The sequence below is a fragment of the Muscardinus avellanarius genome (genome assembly GCF_963383645.1).
Source record: "Muscardinus avellanarius genome assembly, chromosome: 12".
NCBI classification, from domain to species: domain Eukaryota; kingdom Metazoa; phylum Chordata; class Mammalia; order Rodentia; family Gliridae; genus Muscardinus; species Muscardinus avellanarius.
In genome coordinates, this window is record NC_137798.1 from 105398869 (window position 1) to 105419234 (window position 20366).

The following is a 20366-nucleotide window of genomic DNA, read 5'->3' on the forward strand; positions in this document are numbered from 1 at the left end:
GGATCGCTGGTTCAAGGCCACCCTTAGCAACTTATTGAGCACCTCAGCAAGCTAGCGAGACCCCGTGTGAGGGGTGTGTGTGCAGAAGTAGGGTGCCCCGGGCTCCGTCCCATACACTCTGCGTGCGCTTTGCTCTGTAGCTTTGCGTGTGTGTGTGCGTGTGTGTGTGTGTGTGTGTGTGTGTGTGTGTGTGTTAGTGGGGATTGAACCCAGGGGCATTTTACCTCTGAACTAAACCTTCAGCCCGATTTTATCTCTGTTTGGAAAAAGGGTCTTACTAAGTATTATGGAGGGCCTCACTGAGTTGCTGGCCTCAAACCTGCTCTGATCCTCCTATTTCAGCCTCCCAAGTACTGGGAGAGATAGCAGGTGCGTATGCCTGGTGGGTTTTTGTGTTTGCAGTGCTGGGACAGAACCCAGAGCCTTGTGCATACTAGGCAAGTACTCTACAACTGGGCTGTGGTATAAACCCCGAGGAGAAACTGTAATGCAACACCCATAAAAACGTCTCCATCTAAGCCAGGCGCAAGGTGGCGCCTAGCCTGTGATCCCAGGTATGTAATCCCGTACTGCTGGAAAGGTCACTCGTAGAGAAATTGTCCAAAACTATGAAGATTGTTGCTGGATAGAGAGAGGATGGAGAGGCATGATATAGGTCAGAACAGATGCCTGGAGTTGAACTAGAATGTGAATGGAGCCAATCGTAGTGGTGCATATCTGTAATCCCAGTACTTAGGAGGCTGAGGCAGGAGGATCATAGGTTCAAGGCCAGCCTCAGCAACCTTGCAAGACCCTGTTTCAAAATAGAAAATAATAAAAATAGGGTGGAGGTGTAGCTGAGAGGTAGGATGACCCTGGACTCAATTCCCAACACCACACATACACACAAAAATTGTTTTCCAGTGTGTATGGATGCTAAGTGGGGCATTCATATTTCTTGTTTCTGTCAAATAAGATTATCTGTGAGACTGGATGGGATTTTGTATTTACTGGGGTAAACACAAAAATGTGGGGGCAGGGATATATTCTGTAGTGTGATAAAAAAAAACTGCATTAGGAAATAGCTTCTTCATATGAGAGTGGCTTTTCTTTTTGGTGCGGAAGGACTAGTCGATCCCATATACTCTGGCAAATGCTGGCTTGTTTCTCGTGCCCCTGGGAACTTAAGAGTGAGGCCTGGTCTCAAGGCTGGGGTTTCAGTGCAAGGTGGAGGACCCCCTGAGTTCTACCCCCAGTGCTGAAAAAGAGGGAGACAGGCAGGGAGGCGGAGTCCGGCTGACTCCGGGGAGCATTAAAATGTTAATTGCAGTCATGTCCATGCCCACCAGGTGGCAGAATTGCCTTACTTAAACGATGCAAGCTCTCGGATTCTCAGCGAGTGGCAGGGATAAAGAACTGGTTCTTTATTTTAATAATAAAAGGAGATGCCATGGTACTCGTGGTCATATTCTTTTAACGTTTTGGTACGCTCAGTGGGAGTTATGAGAGGCTGCGTCCATGGTCCCTACTGCTGCTGCGGACGTTTCGATGGGAATGTTGAGAAGCTCTGAGGCCGCACGTGGTGTCCTTGGCCTCCCAGCGAAGGTGTGAGGTCGCCAGGCGCTCCGCAGCGCTGCAGCTCTGCAGTGGGGCGAGCTAAGGTTACTGTGGCAGTTCTCATCTGCATTCTTGCTCTTTGCAGTTGAATCTGAGACTCATACTAATGGTGTAAGGGCATTTGGTTCACTGGATTAAAAACACAAAAATAGGAACAATAAAGCTTAGCACAAGGCACCCACCTGCTTTTACCTTCAGTTTCTAGCATTTCCTCCGTGGCTCTATTTTCCTAGCTCCATTCAAGCTACAATAGAAGTAAGTATATTGGTGAGCCTTGCATAGGACTGGGGGTGTCGCTCAGAGGTAGAACACCCCTGGGCTCAATCCCTAGCACCAAAATAAAAATAATTCTTACTAAAAGCTTAGGACAATGGCTGACACAAAGTAAGTTTCCAGGTCCTAGCTATAATTTCTATCGGTCGGGGGTAGCTAGGGATTGAACTCGGGTATTCTTCCTCTGAGCTATACTCTAAGCCCCATTTTATTTTTTTATTTTGAAACTGGTCTCATTAAGTTGCTGAGGCTGGCCTCAAACCTACAATCCTCCTTCCTCAGCCTCCCAAGTACTGGAATTACAGGCATACTGGGGATTGAACTGGGGGATGCTCTATCAGCCCTTTTAATTTTTTATTTTGAGACAGGGGCTACTCAGCCAGCCTGCCTGCCTTCCTTCTTTCCTTCCTTCCTATGGTACTGGGGATGGAACCCAGGGACATTCTACCTCTGAGCTACACCCCAGCCCTATTTTTTATTCTTTATTTTGAAACAGGGTCTCACTGAGTTGCAAAGGGCCTCGCTAAGTAGCTGAGTCTGTCTGCAAACTGCGATCCTTTCGCAACTTCCCAAATGCTGGGATTTACAAGCATGCACTACCGTGCCTGGCTTTCTATTTTATTTTAAAACAGGGTCTTGCCAGGCATCGTGACTCAGTCCTGTAATCCTAGTACTTGGGAAGCTGAGACAGGAGGATCACAGGATCTCACTGTAGCCTTAGCAAATAGTGAGACTCTCATCAACCTCGAAGACCTTGTTTCAAAAAAAATAAATATAAAACGGGACTGTCTGAGTGTGTAGCTCGGATGTAGAATGCCCCTGGTTTCAATCCCCAGCACCACAAAAACAAAAAACAAACAAAAGAAACAAGGTCTCACTGGCTCTAGACAGTCTTGCTGAATCGCTGTATCTGGCCTAGAATCTGCAGTCCTGTCTCAGTCTCCCAAGGGCCCGGATTACAGGCTTCACCACACCCAGCTGAGATTGTAAGGTATTTCTAAAGAACAGCTGTGTTGTGCAGCAGTGGAGGTGCTTTTAGAGCAGAGTGCACTTTGCCCAGTGACTGATATTCCTGCTCCTGAGCCAGTTTGGATCAGTTGAACCACAGAGGCAGGCCCTGTCTCGCGCCAGAGCCACCGTGGCCCTGGACCCACCATGGCAGGGAAGGGGGCGGGAGCTGTGCCGACCCAGAGACACAGCCTGTGCTCACCATCCTGCCAGGCTCTGCCTGCCTTGGCGCCTCATTGCCCTCACTCCCGAGTGGGGATTCACGGTGGTTAACTTTGGTGGGGGCAGGCAAAATTGAGACTGCTGCTTCCAGAGATAGCTGTGCTGCGCTGGGGCCCCAGCAGCCTGCCCCGCCTGTCCCCTTCCCGTTTCCTCTGCCCCACAGACCTAAAGCGTTTGTTATCCTTTGTTTTTTTATGACAGCAGCTGGGAGCGGATTTTATTTTTGTAGATTGAAAGCTTATCTTTGCATTCCTTAAGGGGGCCATGTGGGAGCTTTTGAAAAGTGCGTATTTTCACTGGGCGTGGTGGTGCACGCTTGTAATCCCAGTATTTGGGAGGCTGAGACAGGAGGATAGTGTGGGGCCTTAGGTTCAATGCCAGCCTTGGCTACTTAATGAGGTCTTCCAGTTGTAACTTAGATCCTGTTTTAAAATAAAGAATGAAAATCGGGCTGGCCTGTGGCTTGGAGGTAGAATGCCCCTGGGCTCCACCCCAGACCTGTAAGAAAAAGTGCATGTTTCCATCCAGTCCCAGTGCAGCACTGCTGCTCCCCATGGAGCAGAGCGGGTGTTCCGCGTCCACGGCTTCTGAGTATCAAAGGGAAGGAGAGCCGAGGATTGGGGAGTTGAGACGCAGAGAAACAGCGCGTTCCCAGCAGCCTTTGTGCAGTTAGCTCTGGTCCAGAGTATTCCAGGGGAGGAGGAAGAGGAATGCCTTCTGTGGCCTAGGTTTCCCAGTGAGGCGACATTCCCACTCTACTGGTGAGCGGTAATCGCTGATATTGAAAGTCACAATTACAGTAATTGAGTTAAAGACCTTGATTGGCTTTATTTATTATTATTATTATTACTATTATTATTATTAATTATTGGTGGTGGTGGTGGTACTGGGGTTCCTGGAAGCCCTTCTACCTCCGGGCTTCACTCCCAGACCTATTTTATATATTTTTTCATTTGGAAACAGGGTCTCTTAAGCCAGCGCGATCCTCCTGTCTCCGCCTCCCAAGCGCAGGGATGACAGGCGTGCGCCCCCCGCCCAGCTACTTTTTATTCTAGAATCTTTTGCCACATTTCATTCCACAAAGCAGACAGCTCCTCTGCACTGAAAGCTGCTTGTGAGGTGGTGGGAGAGACGTGGTCACAACTGTTTAGGCAACTTCTGGTTGTTACGGGTTTTTTTTGTTGTTGTTGAGACTAAGCTAAGAGAACAGCATCAGCAGAATTGAGTAGATCTGTTTGAGAATTGTAAGGTCAGAAAAACAGCTTAGTTTTAGTTACATGAGGTGAAATGCTAGCAAGTGCGACTCTATTTTTTTTTTTACACCTGTTCTTTGGGGCCCAGTGAGATGCTCGGTTTGAAACAGCGCCTCCTGTATCTTTAACACTGGGCAGGTCAGGAGCGTGGCCAGTGGGAACACAGCTGTTACATGAGTGTTTGCTGTGAGCAAGCACTGCTGTGAGTTTGTTAAGAGGCATAGGACTGGGGCTGGCCTTTCTACCCCACGCCCTGCCTGTGCCGCCTTTACCTCGCTGGAAAGAGCCTGAAACACCAGCGCCTGCGCAGAGATGTTTGAGCCTCGCTGGACACCGGGGATGGTGAGAAGTGCAGCTGCGTGTTTGCTAGTGGCTGTGGGGTGGCCTTCCCTCACTGGAGCCGCTCGTGACCTTCAGGGCACCTGGGGGTGCACCAGTGCATTCCTTCTTGCTGTGGGCTGAATCCTAAGGGTGGTCTCCAAGCACGGCTACAGGAGTGTGGTTTTCAAGGCCGCCTTAGTAAGAAGCCCTTGTTTACAAGATGCCACAAGCGCTTCCCCCAGCCCTGCCGCAGCAGTCAGTCACTGGGTCTTCTGTATGTTAAAACAAACCAGCAGAGCAAAATGAAGCAGCGCCCAAAGAATGCGTGTTTCCTTAATCGCTTTCGCCAAATCTGGTGGGAGAGGGGCCAGCTCGGCGAGCCCCGTTAGTGCGTTCCTCCTTGGGTGGCGTCTGGCCAGGACCAGGCAGGACAGATGGCTGCCTCGGCCTGCACAGCTCATTTGCCTAAAGCCCAGGATGACTGCAGGATCTACCCACTGGCAAAGCCACCCGCCGGGGCACCCTTTGGGCACCACCACCCCTCCCCATCTAGCTTTTGTGACAAACCAAGACCATTGCTATTTATGGGAAATAAGTAAATTAGACTTTTTACCATAGTCTTTTTTTTTTTTTTTTTTTTAACCCAGGGGGAAGTCTACTTCTGAGCCAAACCCCTAGACTTTCTTATTTTTTGAGACAGGGCCTCACTAAGTTGCCCAGGATGGCCTTGGACTTGATGGTCCTCCAGCCTCAGCCTCCTGCAGCTGGGATTATAGACATGTGCCATTCTGACTAGAATTTTACAGTATTCTGAGTGAAGTAACCAACAATAGAAAGTTAGAGCCTTAGTATTGAAATTGATCTTGAGTTACGCTGTAGGTATTGTTTTCTTTTTTTTTCTGTGTGTGTGTGTGTGTGTGTGTGTGTGTGTGTGTGTGTGTTACTGGGGATGGATCCCAGGGGCTTTCTACCTCTGAGCCACACCCCCAAACATACACACATATATTTTTTAATTAATTAAATTTTTTTTGGTGGTACTGGGGGTGGAACCCAGGGGCCTTCTACCTCCGAGCTATACTCCCAGAGCTATTTTATTTATTTATTTATTTATTTATTTATTTATTTATTTGTTTGAAGATGAAACCCAGGGCATTTGACCTCTGAGCCACACCCCCTGCCCTATTTTTATCCTTTATTTTGAAACAGGGTCTCACTAAGTTGCGGAGGGCCTCACTAAGTAGCTGAGGCTGTCTGTGAACCATGATCCTCTGGTTTCAGCCTCCCGAACACTGGGATTACAAGGGTGCGCCACCATGCCTGGCTTCTCCCAGACCTATTTTATATTTTATTTGGAAACAGGTTCTCACTAAGTTGCTGAGAGCCTCACTAACTAAGCTGCTGAGGCTGGCTTCGAGCCTGCGCAGTCGTCCTGTCTCAGCCCGCCGGGCACTGGGGTTACAAGCTTGCGCCACCACGCCCAGCGGTGGTGTTGGGCTAGGTTGACTCTCTCCGTGATGGTTTTGCTCACCAGCTGCCTTCTTGTCTTCCAGTGGACGAGTACATTGCCATCGCCAAAGAGAAGCATGGATACAACATGGAGCAGGTAGGCGCCCCCTAGGCTGAGCGCGGCCTGCAGCCATACATGCACTTCTCTTCCGCATGTTAAGTAGCACCACCCCCTCACTGGCAGCTAGGCAGTAGGAGACTCTGGACCGCCTCTTTCTACTAGAGGGGATAGTATCTCATTCCCTTTAATTTCCACCAGTCTACCTTTGGGGCAATGGCTACTGACCTGTCAGTAGGGGAGCTACTTGGGAGGCTGAGACAGGAGGACCAGAGTCAAGGCCGGCCTTAGCAACTTAAACCCTGTTTCAGAACAAAAACTAAGCTGGGCATGGTGGCATATGCCTATAATCCCAGTACTTGGGAGGCTGAGACAAGAGGATCACAGGTTTGAGGACAACCTCAGCAACTTAGTGAAACTCCATTTCAAAATAAAAAGATCTGGGGTGTAGCTCAGAGATAGAATGTTCCTGGGTTCAATCCCTACTACCACAAGCAAAACAAGTTCAAAATAAAAAAGGCTATGCCGGGCGTGGTGGCGCACGCTTTTAATCCCTGCACTTGGGAGGCTGAGACAGGAGGATCACACAATTTCGAAGCCAGCCTCAGCTACTGAGTGAAGCTCTCAGCAACTTAGTGAGACCTTGTCTCCAAATAAAAATATATATATTTAAAAAAAGGTCAGGGAGTATATTCCAGAGGTAGAAAGCCCCTGGGTTCCACCCTTAGTACCACCAAAAATAAAATAAAATATAAAAGGCTAGGATGATCTACAGATCAATGTATAGATCAGTGGTAGAGAATCGCTGGGCTCAAACCCCAGTAACACACACACACTCACACACACACACACACACACACACACACACACACACATATACACACACACACACCAAGTTCAGTTTCCAACAGAAAAATCACCAGGCACATAAAAGACACAGTGAAGTGTGACCCTGGAAAGGAAACTGTCCCTGAGAAAGACCTGGCAGCAGGTTTATTACCCAAAGATCTTAAGATATTTATTTTGCTGATATTCAGAGAACTAAAGGAAAATATAGGGAAGGGCAAGAAAATGGTTTATGAACAAAATGGAAATACCAATAAAAAGAAATGAAAATGAAATTTAAAAAGTTCTGGAGCAAAAAATTATAATGACTGAAATAAAGTTGGGCCTAAGCCGGGCATGGCGCACGCTTGTCATCCCCGCGCTCGGGAGGCGGAGGCAGGAGGAGCGCGCAGGGTTGAAGCCAGCCTCAGCTGGCTTAAGAGACCCTGTTTCCAAATAAAATATAAAATAGGTCTGGGAGTGTAGCCTGGAGGTAGAGGGCCCCTGGGTTCCAGCCCAGTACCACACACACACACAAAAAAAGAAAAGTTGGGCGTAGTGGTGCACGCTTGTGACCCCATGCTTGGCAGGCTGAGATGGGAGGATCACAGGTTCACAGACAGCCTCAGCTACTTACTGAGGCCCTCTGCAACTCAGTGAGATAAAGAATGAAAAATAGGGCTGGGAGTGTAGCTTGGAGGTGCAGTGCCCCAGGATTCAATTCCCAGTACTGGGGGTGGGAGGTGGGGCCTGAAATAAAGAATTCACTTGGGAGGCTGAGACAAGAGGATCAGCGCAGGTTCGAAGCCAGCCTCAGCTGGCTTAAGAGATGCTGCTTCCAAATAAAATATAAAATAGGTCTGAGAGTGTAGCCTGGAGGTAGAAGGCCCCTGGGCTCCATCCCCAGTACCACCACCACCCCAAAAAAATTTTTTTTCCACTAGAAGGACTCAAAGGTAGATTTAAGCAGACAGCACAGAGAATCAGTGAATTTACTGATAGGGCGATGTAAATTACTGACTGTGTGTGTTACTGAGTATTCAACCCCTGGTACGTTCTACCTCCAAGCTATACCTCCATCCCTTTTTTTTTTTTTCCTATACTGGGGATTGAACAGGGGCATTCTCCCTCTGAGCTACACCCACAGCCCTATTTTTTTTTAATTCTTTTTATTTTGAAACAGTCTCACAAAGTTGCAGAGGGCCTCACTAAGTAGCTGAGGCTGGTCGTGAATTCGGATCCTCCTGTCTCAGTTTCCCAAATACTGGGATTACAAGTGTGTGCCACCACGCTTGGTTTTATACCTTATTTTGAAACAGGGTCTCACTAAGTTGTGGTAAGTATCTGAGGCTGGCTGAGAACCTGCGATCCTCCTGTCTCAGCCTCCCAAGTACTAGGATTACAGTGTGTGCTACCACGTCCGGTTCTGATTGACTTTGAAAAGAAAAAAGATTTGAGAAGAGTGAACAAGACCCAGGGGCCCCATGGTACCTCACGAAGGAGAACAATGTAATATGTGGGAGTTCCAGGAGAGGGTGACAATAAAGAACACAGAGACTCTGAAGAAATGTGGGCACGGTGGTACATGTGTGTGAGTCCAATAATGAGACCCGGTTTAAAACACGCAGTTCCCAAAATTCGTGAGAGTTCTAAGCAGTGAGCTGGACGTGGTGGTACACTCCTGTAATTCCAGTACGTGGGAGCTGAGACAGGAGGATCACAGGTTCAAGGACAGCTCTAGCACGTCCAGCGAAACTGTCATCGACCTAGCAAGACTGTTGCAAAATAAAAATAAAATAGGGCTGGGGGTTGAGGTTAGAGGCAGAAGGCCCCAGGGTTCATTCCCCAGTACCACAAAATAAACACAAACATCTGAGCAACTCACCAAACTTCAGGTAAAATGAACTTATGCGTACACTAAGACACAGAATGAAACTTTCAGAAACCAAAGGCGGTCTTGAAAGCAGCAAGGAAAAAGCCACGGCCACAGGTAGGAGCTGCCACCAGGGCGCCGGGCTTCTCAGAGGGGCTCTGCACTTCCAAAGACCCTGGTGCCACAAGGGGAGAATTCTGTCAGCACCAGCCCCATACTGGAGAAACTGTTCTTCCAAACTGAAGACGAAATGAAGACATCCGCAGACACACAGAAGCAGATGTTCGTTTCTCCTCGATCCCCCTGTGAGATGCTCTGGGGAGTCCTGGGGGGGGGCACGAAAGGACAGTAGACAGTAGCTAGAAGCCGGTGAAGAAACTCTCCAGTCAAGTAAATACTGGGCAGTTGTAAAGGCCGCTGTTAACACAGCAGTGGTTTGTAGCTGTAGTTTTTCTTTCCTTCATGCTTTACAAGACAATACATTTAAAAAGTCTAAAGCATAATGCTGTTATAACTTTAGTGCTTATAACTCCATACTTCCCCCCGGGTAACTTGAGAGATCGATACCTTTAAGACAATTTTAATTTTTTAAAATACAGTGTTGGGTACCAGGCATGGTGGCACACACCAAAGCCCAGGACTCGGGAGCCTGAGACAGGAGGACCAGAGGCTCAAGGACAGCCTCGGCAACTTAGCGAGGCCCTGTTTGAAAAATAAAAATGGCTGGGTGTGGTGGCAGAGGCCTGTAATCCTAGCACTTGAGAGGCTGAGATAGGAGGATCACAGGTTCCAGGAAAGCCTCAGCAAGTAGTGAGACTCTCATAAACCTAGTAAACCTTGTTTTAAAATAAAAAAATTTTGCCGGGCATGGTACACACTTGTAATCCCAGCATTTGGGAGGCTGAGACAGGAGGACCACGGTTCACGGACAGCCTCAGCGACTTAGTGAGGCCTTCTGCAACTTAGTGAGACCTTGTTTAAAAATAAAGAATAAAAAATAGCGCAGGGATTGTAGCTAGAAAGTAGAATGCCTCTGGGTTTCATCCCCAGTCCAAATGAATGGATGGATGGGCGGGCTGGAGGTGAAGCTCAGAGATAGAATGCCCCAGGGTTCAATCCCAAGTACCATATCCACACATGTGCATTTAGATGGATACACACACACACACACACACACACACACACACACACACGGTGGGAGCACGCCATGCCGCATGCAGCAAATCAGCTGAAAAAGGAGAGTGTGTGGTTTTACTTATATGAGGCACAGAGAGAGGTGAAATCATGGAGACAAAAGTGAAATGGTTGTAGCCAGAGTGGGGTAGGAGGAGGAGGAGGAAGGGAGCAGTGTCAGTTTTACAAGACCAAGGGTTCTGGAGATGGGTAGTGGTGAAGATGGTACAACATGGACTGTTCAATACCACTGAACTGCACACTCTGGGGGGCACAATGGGGATGGAACCCCAGGGCCTTATTCCACTGGGCTACACCTCCAGCCCTATTTTATTTTCTACTAGGAATTGGTCTCACTAAGTTGCTGGGGCTGTCCAAGAACCTACAACCCTCCTGTCTCAGCCTCCCAAGTACTGGGGTTATAGACAAATGCCACCACGCCTGGCTGAACTGTACATTTTAAAATGGCTGAGATGAACTGGGCATACTGGTACAACTTGCGATTTCAATATTTGGGAAGCTGAGACAGGAAGATCACAGGTTTGAGACCTGCCACAGCAACTTAGTGAAACCTTTGTTCAAAATAAAGTATTGCTGGAGTGTGCCTCAGAGGTAGAATACCCCTAAGTTCAACTTCAGGACCACAAAGGGCGGGGTTGAAATGATAAAAGTTTGTGTTTAGTATTTTATCCTAATGAAAAGTGGGAAAAGGGTGCATGACAGTGGCTTTGACATGGCAGTCAGTATATGGGCCAGGCTCTTTTTTATTTGAATTTAAAGTCATATATGCTCTTCTGCCAATCTCACTTCCATCTTATGTTTCGTTTATTCTATGGCCTAAAATTTCACTGATATCACTTTTCTAGGCTCTTGGGATGCTGTTTTGGCATAAGCATAATATTGAAAAATCCCTGGCTGATTTGCCGAACTTCACCCCCTTCCCAGATGAGTGGACTGTGGAAGATAAAGTCTTGTTTGAGCAAGCCTTTAGTTTTCACGGGAAGACTTTTCATAGAATCCAACAAATGGTAAGTAGAGGAGCCCCTGCTGCCTCCAGCCTCGCTGCGTGTGTGTGAGAGAGGGTTTCGTGTTCGGGCAGCACTCTTCCTCCCCGTGTGTATTCAGCTCCCTGCAGAAGACACCACGAGTGCTGCCCCGTCCCGGGGGCTTCTGGCCCTGGGGCCCCTGCTGAAGCCCACCCGCCCGGTTCTCCAGGCCAGTGGGAGGCACTGAGGAGTGCTGGGGGTGGAGCGTCAGGGCCCTGACTGCCTGCCTGGCAGTGCTTGCCTATCATTTATGTTCTAGAAAGCTCTTTGGTAGACTCCTGCTTAAAAGCTTACTGACAGTTGCATTAAGTGTTCAAATGAATTTTTAAAAGTTAAACCAAAACATGTGTTGTTGGCTATGTAAAAAATAATTCATCTTAGTCTGACTTTACTTTCTTTCATTAGCCTACTTTACCCATAAACTTGAGTAATTTTAAAATGTATTTTGTTGTTTTTTTTCTTTATCAGAAAAAAAGAGCTGTTACTTAGGCCCTTATTAGATATATCTGTACACATTTGACTTTAAAGACTAGGCTTTAAATAAACCGACTCTTTGTATTCTTAGCTTCCTGATAAATCTATAGCAAGTCTGGTGAAATTTTACTACTCCTGGAAGAAGACAAGAACTAAAACCAGCGTGATGGACCGCCACGCTCGGAAGCAGAAGCGGGAGCGCGAGGAGAGGTGAGCGGCGGCGCAGGGCGCGCCTGCACGGAGCCGGGCGCCCCCGCTGCTCATGCTCCTCGCGCTCCCCTGCAGTGAGTGCACTGGACGCTGTCTCCCGCCTCTTACGCTGGGTGGCTCCTTTTTAAAAGGGGGGTCTTTGTAGGTTTAAATTTATTTGGTATCCTAATAAGATTCTTTTACATGGGTGTGTTTGGTGCGTTAAGAAAATACAGTCTAGGTTTCCTTCTTCCCTTTGTTACCCATTTGTTTTGTGAGAAAGGAAAACGTTTTGGTGGTGGTGCTGAGGATGGAACCCAAGACTTTGCACATGCGAGGCAAGTCCTGTGCCACTGAGCTACATCCCCAGACCAGAGAGAGAGAGAGAGGTTTTTTTTTTGTTTTTGTTTTTTTTTTACGGTACTGGGGATGGAACCCAGAGGGGTTCTACCTCTGAGCTACACCCCAGCCCTATTTTTTAATTTTCTTTTTGGAGGGGTCTGGGGATGGAACCCAGGGGTATTCGACCTCCAAGCTACACCCCCTGCCCTATTTTTTTTTTTTTTATTCTTTATTTTGAAACCGGGTCTCACTGAGTTGCAGAGGGCCTCACTAAGTAGCTGAGGCTGTCCACGAACCATGATCCTCCCGGTCTCAGCCTCCCGAATCCTGGAATTACAAGCGTGCGCCACCACGCCCGGCTATTCTTTATTTTTTTGAAACAGGGTCTCACTGAGTTGCAAAGGACCTCACACAGTAGCTGAGGTTGGCCTCGAACCACAATCCTCCTATCTCAGCCTCCCAAATGCTGGGAGTATAAGCGTCCCGCCCGGCCCTTATAATTCTTAATAGGATGTTTATTTTATTTATTTTTTTGAGCCAGGGCTTCACATGTGCTAGGCTGGTGCCAGCCCGGGTGTTAGTTTTAAGGACAGCTCATTAAGATTTGGTGAGGAGGGTGTCGTCGTAAGAGCACACGCCCATCTCTTCCTCAGCCTCACAGTGTGGAGCAGTGGAAATGGGTGGTTCACGTTAGACAGTGGGTCCTCGCTTCCGTTTCTAAGCTTCTCACTACTCTTTTTGTTTTGTTTTCTTTCACTTGACGCTGGAGATTGAACTCCAGCATTCCACCTCTTGGCTACACCCCCATCCCTTTTTCTGTATTGAACAGGCCAGTCTGGAACCTGCGACCCTCCTCTCAGCCTCCTGAGTACTGGCACTGCAGGCACGTTCCACCACACCCAGCTCTGCTCGTATACTCCTGGGCCAGTCAGGCCTGTCTCTCTTGCACACAGAAGTTGTTGAAAGTACAAAAGGCAGTGCACAGATATAAGGGTTTTTTTCTGAGTGGTGGGGATGTAGGTGGCATTAAAAAGTTATATTTTAAAGCTGGGCGTGGTGGCACACACTTGTAATCCCAGCATTTGGGAGGCTGAGACTGGAGGATCGTGGTTGGAGGACAGTCCTAGCTACTTAGTGAGGCCCTCTGCAACTCAATGAGACACTGTTTCAAAATAAAGAATAAAAAATTGGGCAGGGGGTGTAGTTCGGAGGTCAAATGCCTCTGGGTTCCTTTCCCAGACCTGCAAAAAAAAAAAAAAGTTATATTTTAGTCAGGCATAGTGGTGCATGCTTGTAATTCCAGTACTTGGGAGGCTGAGACAGGAGGATTGTAGGTTCTCAGCCAGCCTCAGCTACTTAGTGAGGCCCTCCATAACTTAATGACACCTGTTTGCAAATAACGAGTTAAAAATAAGGCTGGGGGTGTAGCTTGGAGGTAGAAAGCCTTTGGTTTCCATCCCCAGTACTGCCAAAAAAAAAAAAAGTTCTATTTTCCAGTTGGGTGTGGTGGTACACACTTACAGTCTCGGCACTTGGGAAGCCGAGGCCGGAGGATCAAGGTTTTCACTAACCTCAGCAGTGCAGTGAGGCCTGCAGCAACTTAGTAAGACCTTATTTCAAAATAAAAAATAAAATAGGTCTGGGAGTGCAGCTCAAAGATAAAATGCCGCTGGACTCCATCCCCAGTACCACAAACACATAGGAGAAAGGAAAGATTTCAGTAACTGTTGACCTTTATGCATCTCATGTTCTTCGGCGTGCATACTAGGGGTCTGTTGAGTGTTCAGTACTCTTACCAACTTTTTTTTTTTTTTTTTTTTTTTCTCTTTTGGCAGGTCTGGGGATGGAACCCAAGGGCATTCTACCTCAGAGTTACACCTCCAGCCCTATTTTTTATTCTTTATTTTGAAATAGGGTTTCATTAAACTGTGGAGAGCCTCACTAAGTACCTGAGGCTGGCTGAGAACCCGTGATCCTCCTGTCTCGCCCTCCCACGTACTGGGAGTGTAAGCATACAGCGGCAAGCCCAGCTTCTTACTCTTTTTGAAATTTTTATTTATTTTTATTTTTTATTGTGGTACTGGAGGAGGAACCCAGGGACTTTGCTACCTCTGGGTTGTACTCCCAGACCTATTTTATACTTTATTTGGAAACAGAGTCTCATTAAGTTGCTGAGAGCCTCACTCAGTAGCTCAGGCTGGCTTCGAACCTGCGCGATCCTCCTGTCTCAGCCTCCCAAGTGCTGGGATTACAAGCGTATGCCTCCACGCCCGGCTTGGCTTCTTACTTATTTTTTTACCCTTTGTGGTATTGGGGATGGAACCTAGGGCATTCTACCTTCATGCTACACTCCCAGCCTTACTCTTTTTTTTTTTTTTTTTTTTTATGGTACTGGGATTCCTGGAAGCCCTTCTACCTCTGGGCTACACTCCCAGCCCTATTTTTATATTTTTATTTGGAGACAGGGTCTCGTAAGCCAGCACGGCTGGCTTTGAACCCGCCCAGTCTTCCTGTCTCCGCCTCCCAAGCGTGGGGATGACAAGCGTGCTCACCACACCCGGCTCCAGCCCTACTTTTTATTCTTTACTTTGAAACAGGGCCTCACTAAGAAGCTGGGGCTGTCTGTGAACCGCGATCCTCCTGTCTCTGCCTCCCAAATACTAGGATTACAAGTGTGCACCACGCCTGGCTTTCTTACTAACTTTTGATTTAAGTTTTTTGTTTCTTTCATCTGTTGTCAAGTTTATTGTTTAAAAATTAGGTCTGTTATTACAAGTAAGTGTAGTCCAAGCAGCAGTAAGAATTCAGTAAAATAGATTGGGACTGGCTGTCTTTGAGTATGGCAGAAAAGTCATCCCATGCCCCATTCCCACAGCTAGAACCTCTCTCTGCATTGACCCCAAGGTGCTGAGAACCGCTGTGCGCCCTCATACCATGAGGGCGCGCTCCAGGACGAGGGTGCTTGCCACAGAGGTGGTTGACCCTGAGGGGTCTTGCCTGCGCACACCTCTCCCCAGGCTCCCCTGCTGACGCTTCTCCGCGAGAGCTGCTTGCTGCCCGTAGTGACTGGGAGGCATGGTGGCAGTGGCATGTTCCTAGAATGGGTCCCTCAGACTGTCATCAGTGTTCCCTGGTTTTAATGGGCAAACAGGCAGGCCTCCACTTCTGTGAGGCTCTATCTGCTCATTTTTTTAAAGTAGAATTCCTAAATACCACAGGCAAAAGCATTTGAAATACTTTACCAGTGTAAGACTTTACTTTTATTTTTCTTGAAACATCAGTTATACAGGTCATCAAAAAAACTCGCAGTTGCCAGACATGGTGGCGCACACTTGTAATCCCAGCATTTGGGAGGCTGAGACCGGAAGATTGCAGTTTGTGGACAGCCTCAGCTACTTAGGCCCTCTGCAACTCAGTGAGACCCAGTTTCAAAAAAATTAGGGCAGGGGGTGTAGCTCAGAGGTCGAATGCCCCTGGGTTCCATCCCCAGACCCACAAAATAAATAAATATAAATAAATAAATAAATAAATAAATAAATAAATAAGCTCGCAGTTTGTGTGGCCAGGAGTAGAAATAGGGTTGAAAGTGGATTTCTCCATCAGCAGGTTCCTTCCCCATGCAGGGAAGCCTCATTATTGTGGTCTCAGTTTTGCCAGCTGGTCATGCCCTCGTCCCCTGGCTGATCATAATGGGAAAATAAAGTCAGTGTTTTGACATTTGAGATTTTTCTGGTGAGCGTTGTAGAGTGACTGTGTTCTAGGTTCTTTTGGCCAGTTGGAATCCTATTTTAATAGTTTTTTATTCTTCAGACTAAAAGAACTATGAAGTTGGCATTATTCTGTTTGAATTAGAGAAAGTTTTTATCTTTCCGGGCTCAGTGCCTCACGCCTGCAATCTCAGGAGGCTGAGGCAAGAAGATCGCAAGGTCAGGGCCAGCCCGGGCAACTCAGCAAGGCCAGGGTCAGAGGGCTGAGGCCCTAGCTCAGCGAGGAAGCACTTCCTAGCATATGTGAGGCCCTAGGTTCCCTCCCCAGTATTACCCCCTCCCCATCTTCATCTCAGCAGTCTAAAAAGGTATATAATTTTATTGTAAATCTTGCATTAAGCAATTTATTGCTTATATTTGTATATGGCACAGAATAATACAGAATAACCTTTCAGTAACTTGTTCTTGTCTTCCAGTGAGGATGAACTGGAAGAAACAAATGGAACTAACCCCATTGACATTGAGGTTGACCAAAACAAGGAGAGCAAAAAGGAGGTATTTTTTTCTGCAGTACTGTTTAGGCAAATACACTTCATTAGTACTTCCGTGAACAGGAGCTGCTTTGTACACATTCCGCTTAGTATATTAAGTGCTCTTCGCAAAGCATTGGGTTAGGACTCTCTGGACAGTGCCAGCTGTGTGGAGCTCTGCTTGCCGAGCGCCGTGAGTAAAGGCGGGCTTGGCGGAGCAGCGCTGGCGAGGGAAGGCTGGGTCTGGCGGCAGTCCTCCGCCTCCTGAGTGGGCAGCGGGCAGAGCAGTGAGGCCGCCGCTCAGTGACTCACCGCCCAGCTCACTGCCCCTGCCCTGGGAGCGGACATGGACCCTGCCCAAGCTCTTGTTACTCAGAAACACAACGCGGTCGCATGATAGGCCAGGGCGCCCTCAGACTCACATGTAGCCATTGCTTCATTGCCCGCATCAGAGAAATCGTCACACAAGAGATTTTTGATCCCAGATTCAAAGAGCCCAAGAGCCCTTACAATTGTATGTGACCTTTCCGTTTTTACAGGGGTATTTTTCTGAAGGTGAAGCCCATTGCATCAAAAATTCTCGGAGCTCTCTATTCCCAAAGTATGACAACAGTTATTTTAAACTTGGAAAAACAAAGGGCTTAGATATAGCTAAATTTTAAAACTACAGCAATGATGCATGCTTTTTTTTTTTTTTTTAACAAAGTAAGAATTATAGCTAAGCAAAAATTAAAATGACTCCGGGCGTGGTGGCGCACGCTTGTAACCCCCGCGCTTGGGAGGCTGAGACAAGAGGATCGCACGGGTTCAAAGCCAGCCTCAGCTACTTAGTGAGGCTCTCAGCAACTTAGTGAGACCCCGTTTCCAAATAAAATATAAAATGGGTCTGGGAGTATAGCCCAGAAGTAGAAAGCCTCTGGGTTCCACCCCCAGTACCACCAAAAAAAAAAAAAAATTAAAATGATTTGCAGTATTATCACCTGTAATCCCTGTTAACATTTCAGTGACTTTTCAGGCAGCTTTTTCTGTTTAACATATATGCCTATATGTACACATGTGAATCTATTCACTTTTTTAAACAAATCAAATCAAGCCAGGTACGGTGGCTCAGGCTGAGATAGGAGGAGCATGGGTTTGCAGCCAGCCTCAGCTACTTTGTGAGACACCTTTTCAAAATAAAAAATAGGACTGGGGTGTTGCTTAGAAGGAGAATGCCCTGCGTTAATAATAATAATAATAATAACAACAACAGTAAATTGAACCTTCATTGTAATTTTTAGAACTTTTTAAATGTACCACAAATGTATTTTATGTCAAATACTATTGATATACATAACTATTATTTCATCATATGAATCTTTGGAAAATGGGCTGCTTGATCATACATGGCTCTCTAGCCTGTTGATTCCCCTGCTTTTTGCTATTAAAAATAGTTCTGAGCTTTGATGGTCACATAACTTAAGTTTTGGTGCCCTTATTTTCCACTAGAATTAGTTCCTGGAAGTAGATTGTATTAAAGTTCCTTTTGCATTTCTAAGGCTTCTTTCAGTATATATTATCAAGTCAGTGATTGGCATTCTTTGCCGATGGCACTCTTGCCAGTGGCTTTAGGACTGCCCAAATAGTAAGATTCTAAGAGTTAGCTGAACTGGATTGTTTGGAACTACTTGCGAGTGCGTAGTCAGCTTTGTTTCAATGTATTGTTACTAAGATCTTCAAGTAGAGCATTCTATGAATGAGAAGAGACTTGGCTTTATGTCAGTTTCTATAATTCTTTTAATTTCTGACTCCAAAGGAAAATTTGTTAAATCTTAGCTTCTTTAAGTATATAAAATGATATTAAAACACACACACGCAATAGGTAGTCTTTTTAAAATAGCGTAGTCCTGCACAGAAAATAATCTATTAGGTACTAATATTTTTATGTTGCATTGTCTCTTTAGCTTAGTCTTAAAATATGAAGCAAAAAGCCCAATACGTGTGTAGCTTTATCAGGGTGTTCCCCTATCAAAATCAGCTTATGACGTTGTAAGAACTTCTTGTTCTTAAATGGTTGCCAGGAAGACATAAACCTTGCCTTGCCGAGATTGTGCAGTGTTTCATTTCTGACAGTTTTCATTTAGAGAAAGCACTTAAAAAATTAGTAGCAGTCATGTATTTTTAAGTGATAGGACATATCTTTTTAGAGCAAGTTATATAAGTTACCCTAAAAATTAAGTGCTGTCCAAAAAAAAAAAAAAAAGAAAAAATGATGTGTAGCCAGGCGTGGTGGCGCACGCTTGTAATCCCAGCATTCAGGAGGCTGAGACCAGAGGATCACGATTTGCAGACAGCCTACTTAGCGAGGCCCTTTGCAACTCAATGAGACCCAGTTTCAAAATAAAGAATTAAAAAATAGGGCTGGGGATGCAGCTCAGAGGTAGAATGCCCCTGGGTTCCATCTCCAATACTGGGGAAAAAATGTAAAAAGTTATAGTTTAATATTGAAATTTGTGTCTCTTCTCTGTGTCTTTCTTTTTTAAGGTGCTGGGGTTCCAACCCAGGCCTCACACATGCCAGGTGACTGCTCTACCCCTGAGCCAGGCCCCCTGTCCCTTGGCATTTGTGTTTCTCAATGGAAAGGCTTAGAAGATTAAAGAGCTTTGAATGTGTGGTGAATTAGTTTTTCGTCCTGTGGTTATGTGGCCGTCTGCATTCTAGAGACTGCTGTGGGGCCGCCATAGCTCCCTCTTTATTTATCTGCAGATAAATATCTATATGGCCACAGAGTTCACCAGAGAAGAATACAGACTTGTTTTTCTACCTGTGTTACTACAGGAAACAGAATACTCATTATCAGGGGCTTCGTGAGAGAATAGGATGACTTGTCCGAAAGGAAAGTGTACACTTTGAACCATTTAACCAGAATCCCAAAGCCACAGTCTTTGTTAGCTGCGTGTTAAATTTGTAGGTGGTTATATGGCATGGCATGTATCTGTCTTACGTTGTTTGTTGCTACTATTCATTTGACATTTTTCTTTTTTCTTTTCATTTATCATGTATATGTATATATCATGCAGGTGCCCCCTACAGAGACAGTTCCTCAGGTCAAAAAAGAAAAACATAGCACACAAGCTAAAAATAGAGCAAAGAGGAAACCTCCTAAAGGAATGTTTCTATCTCAAGAAGACGTGGAAGCTGTTTCTGCCAACGCCACTGCTGCCGCCACGGTGCTGAGACAGCTGGACCTGGAGCTGGTCTCCATCAAGCGACAGGTACCCGCCAGCCCCGTGCCGAGTGGCCTGGCCCCGAGGACACTGCCTTTCCACGCGCCCGAGAGAGCATGGGGTAGAATATCCTGGGTATCAGCCCGATAACTTTTTACATTTTCCTTTTAAACTGAAGTACAAGAAAAGTACATGGACTTGTGAGTGCATGTGTGTGTGTGTGCACATGTGTTTTGATGATTTTTCATAACACACGCACTCCTCTCTGGATCAGGAAGTGGCCCGTGACCTCCAAACCCGTTTCCCCCTGGTCGCTGCTCCCTCTGAAAATCAGAATTGCTGCTGGCCCGCATGCACACCCTCAGGGCTCACCCTCTCCCTGGGGAGGGCCGCCATTTTGATTCTTAAAAGCACAGGGGTTTTTTGGTCCATTTCTGGATCTTATGCAGACTATAGCCATGTGCTGTTGTCTCTGGTGCCTGGCTTGTTCAGCGTGTGAGCTTGGTCCACGTGGCAAGGAGCGGTCACTTCTGTTCCCTCGTTGCTGTCCGTTCACTACCAGCAGACATGTATGTCATGTGCCTTCTGGGCCATTACAGAAAGCGTTGCTGTGAGCAGGCTCGCGTGCCTCGGCACAGCGTGCGTGCGCCCCTGGGGAGCACATCTCTGTGGATGTCTAGGGGCAGAATTCAGGCTGTGTGTGCGAGTGTCCGGCTTCATGACCGGTGGCTTCCTGGCATGGTGGGCCTTTCCATTTCTGTGCG

The 20366-nt window shown here is 46.8% G+C and overlaps 1 protein-coding gene across 2 annotated transcripts in view; it reads left to right on the forward strand.

The window, feature by feature from the left end:
- Nucleotides 1-20366, forward strand: part of RCOR1 (REST corepressor 1) — a gene marked incomplete at both ends in the record, with an annotated part of 115928 nt that overhangs the window by 84992 nt on the left and 10570 nt on the right. For both annotated transcript variants that reach the window (XM_080707821.1, XM_080707822.1), the window contains 5 exons: nt 6224-6276; nt 10975-11136; nt 11720-11838; nt 16343-16421; nt 19456-19650. In XM_080707821.1, coding sequence (XP_080563947.1) covers nt 6224-6276; nt 10975-11136; nt 11720-11838; nt 16343-16421; nt 19456-19650 — 608 coding nt within the window. The remainder of the gene's footprint in view (nt 1-6223; nt 6277-10974; nt 11137-11719; nt 11839-16342; nt 16422-19455; nt 19651-20366) is intronic.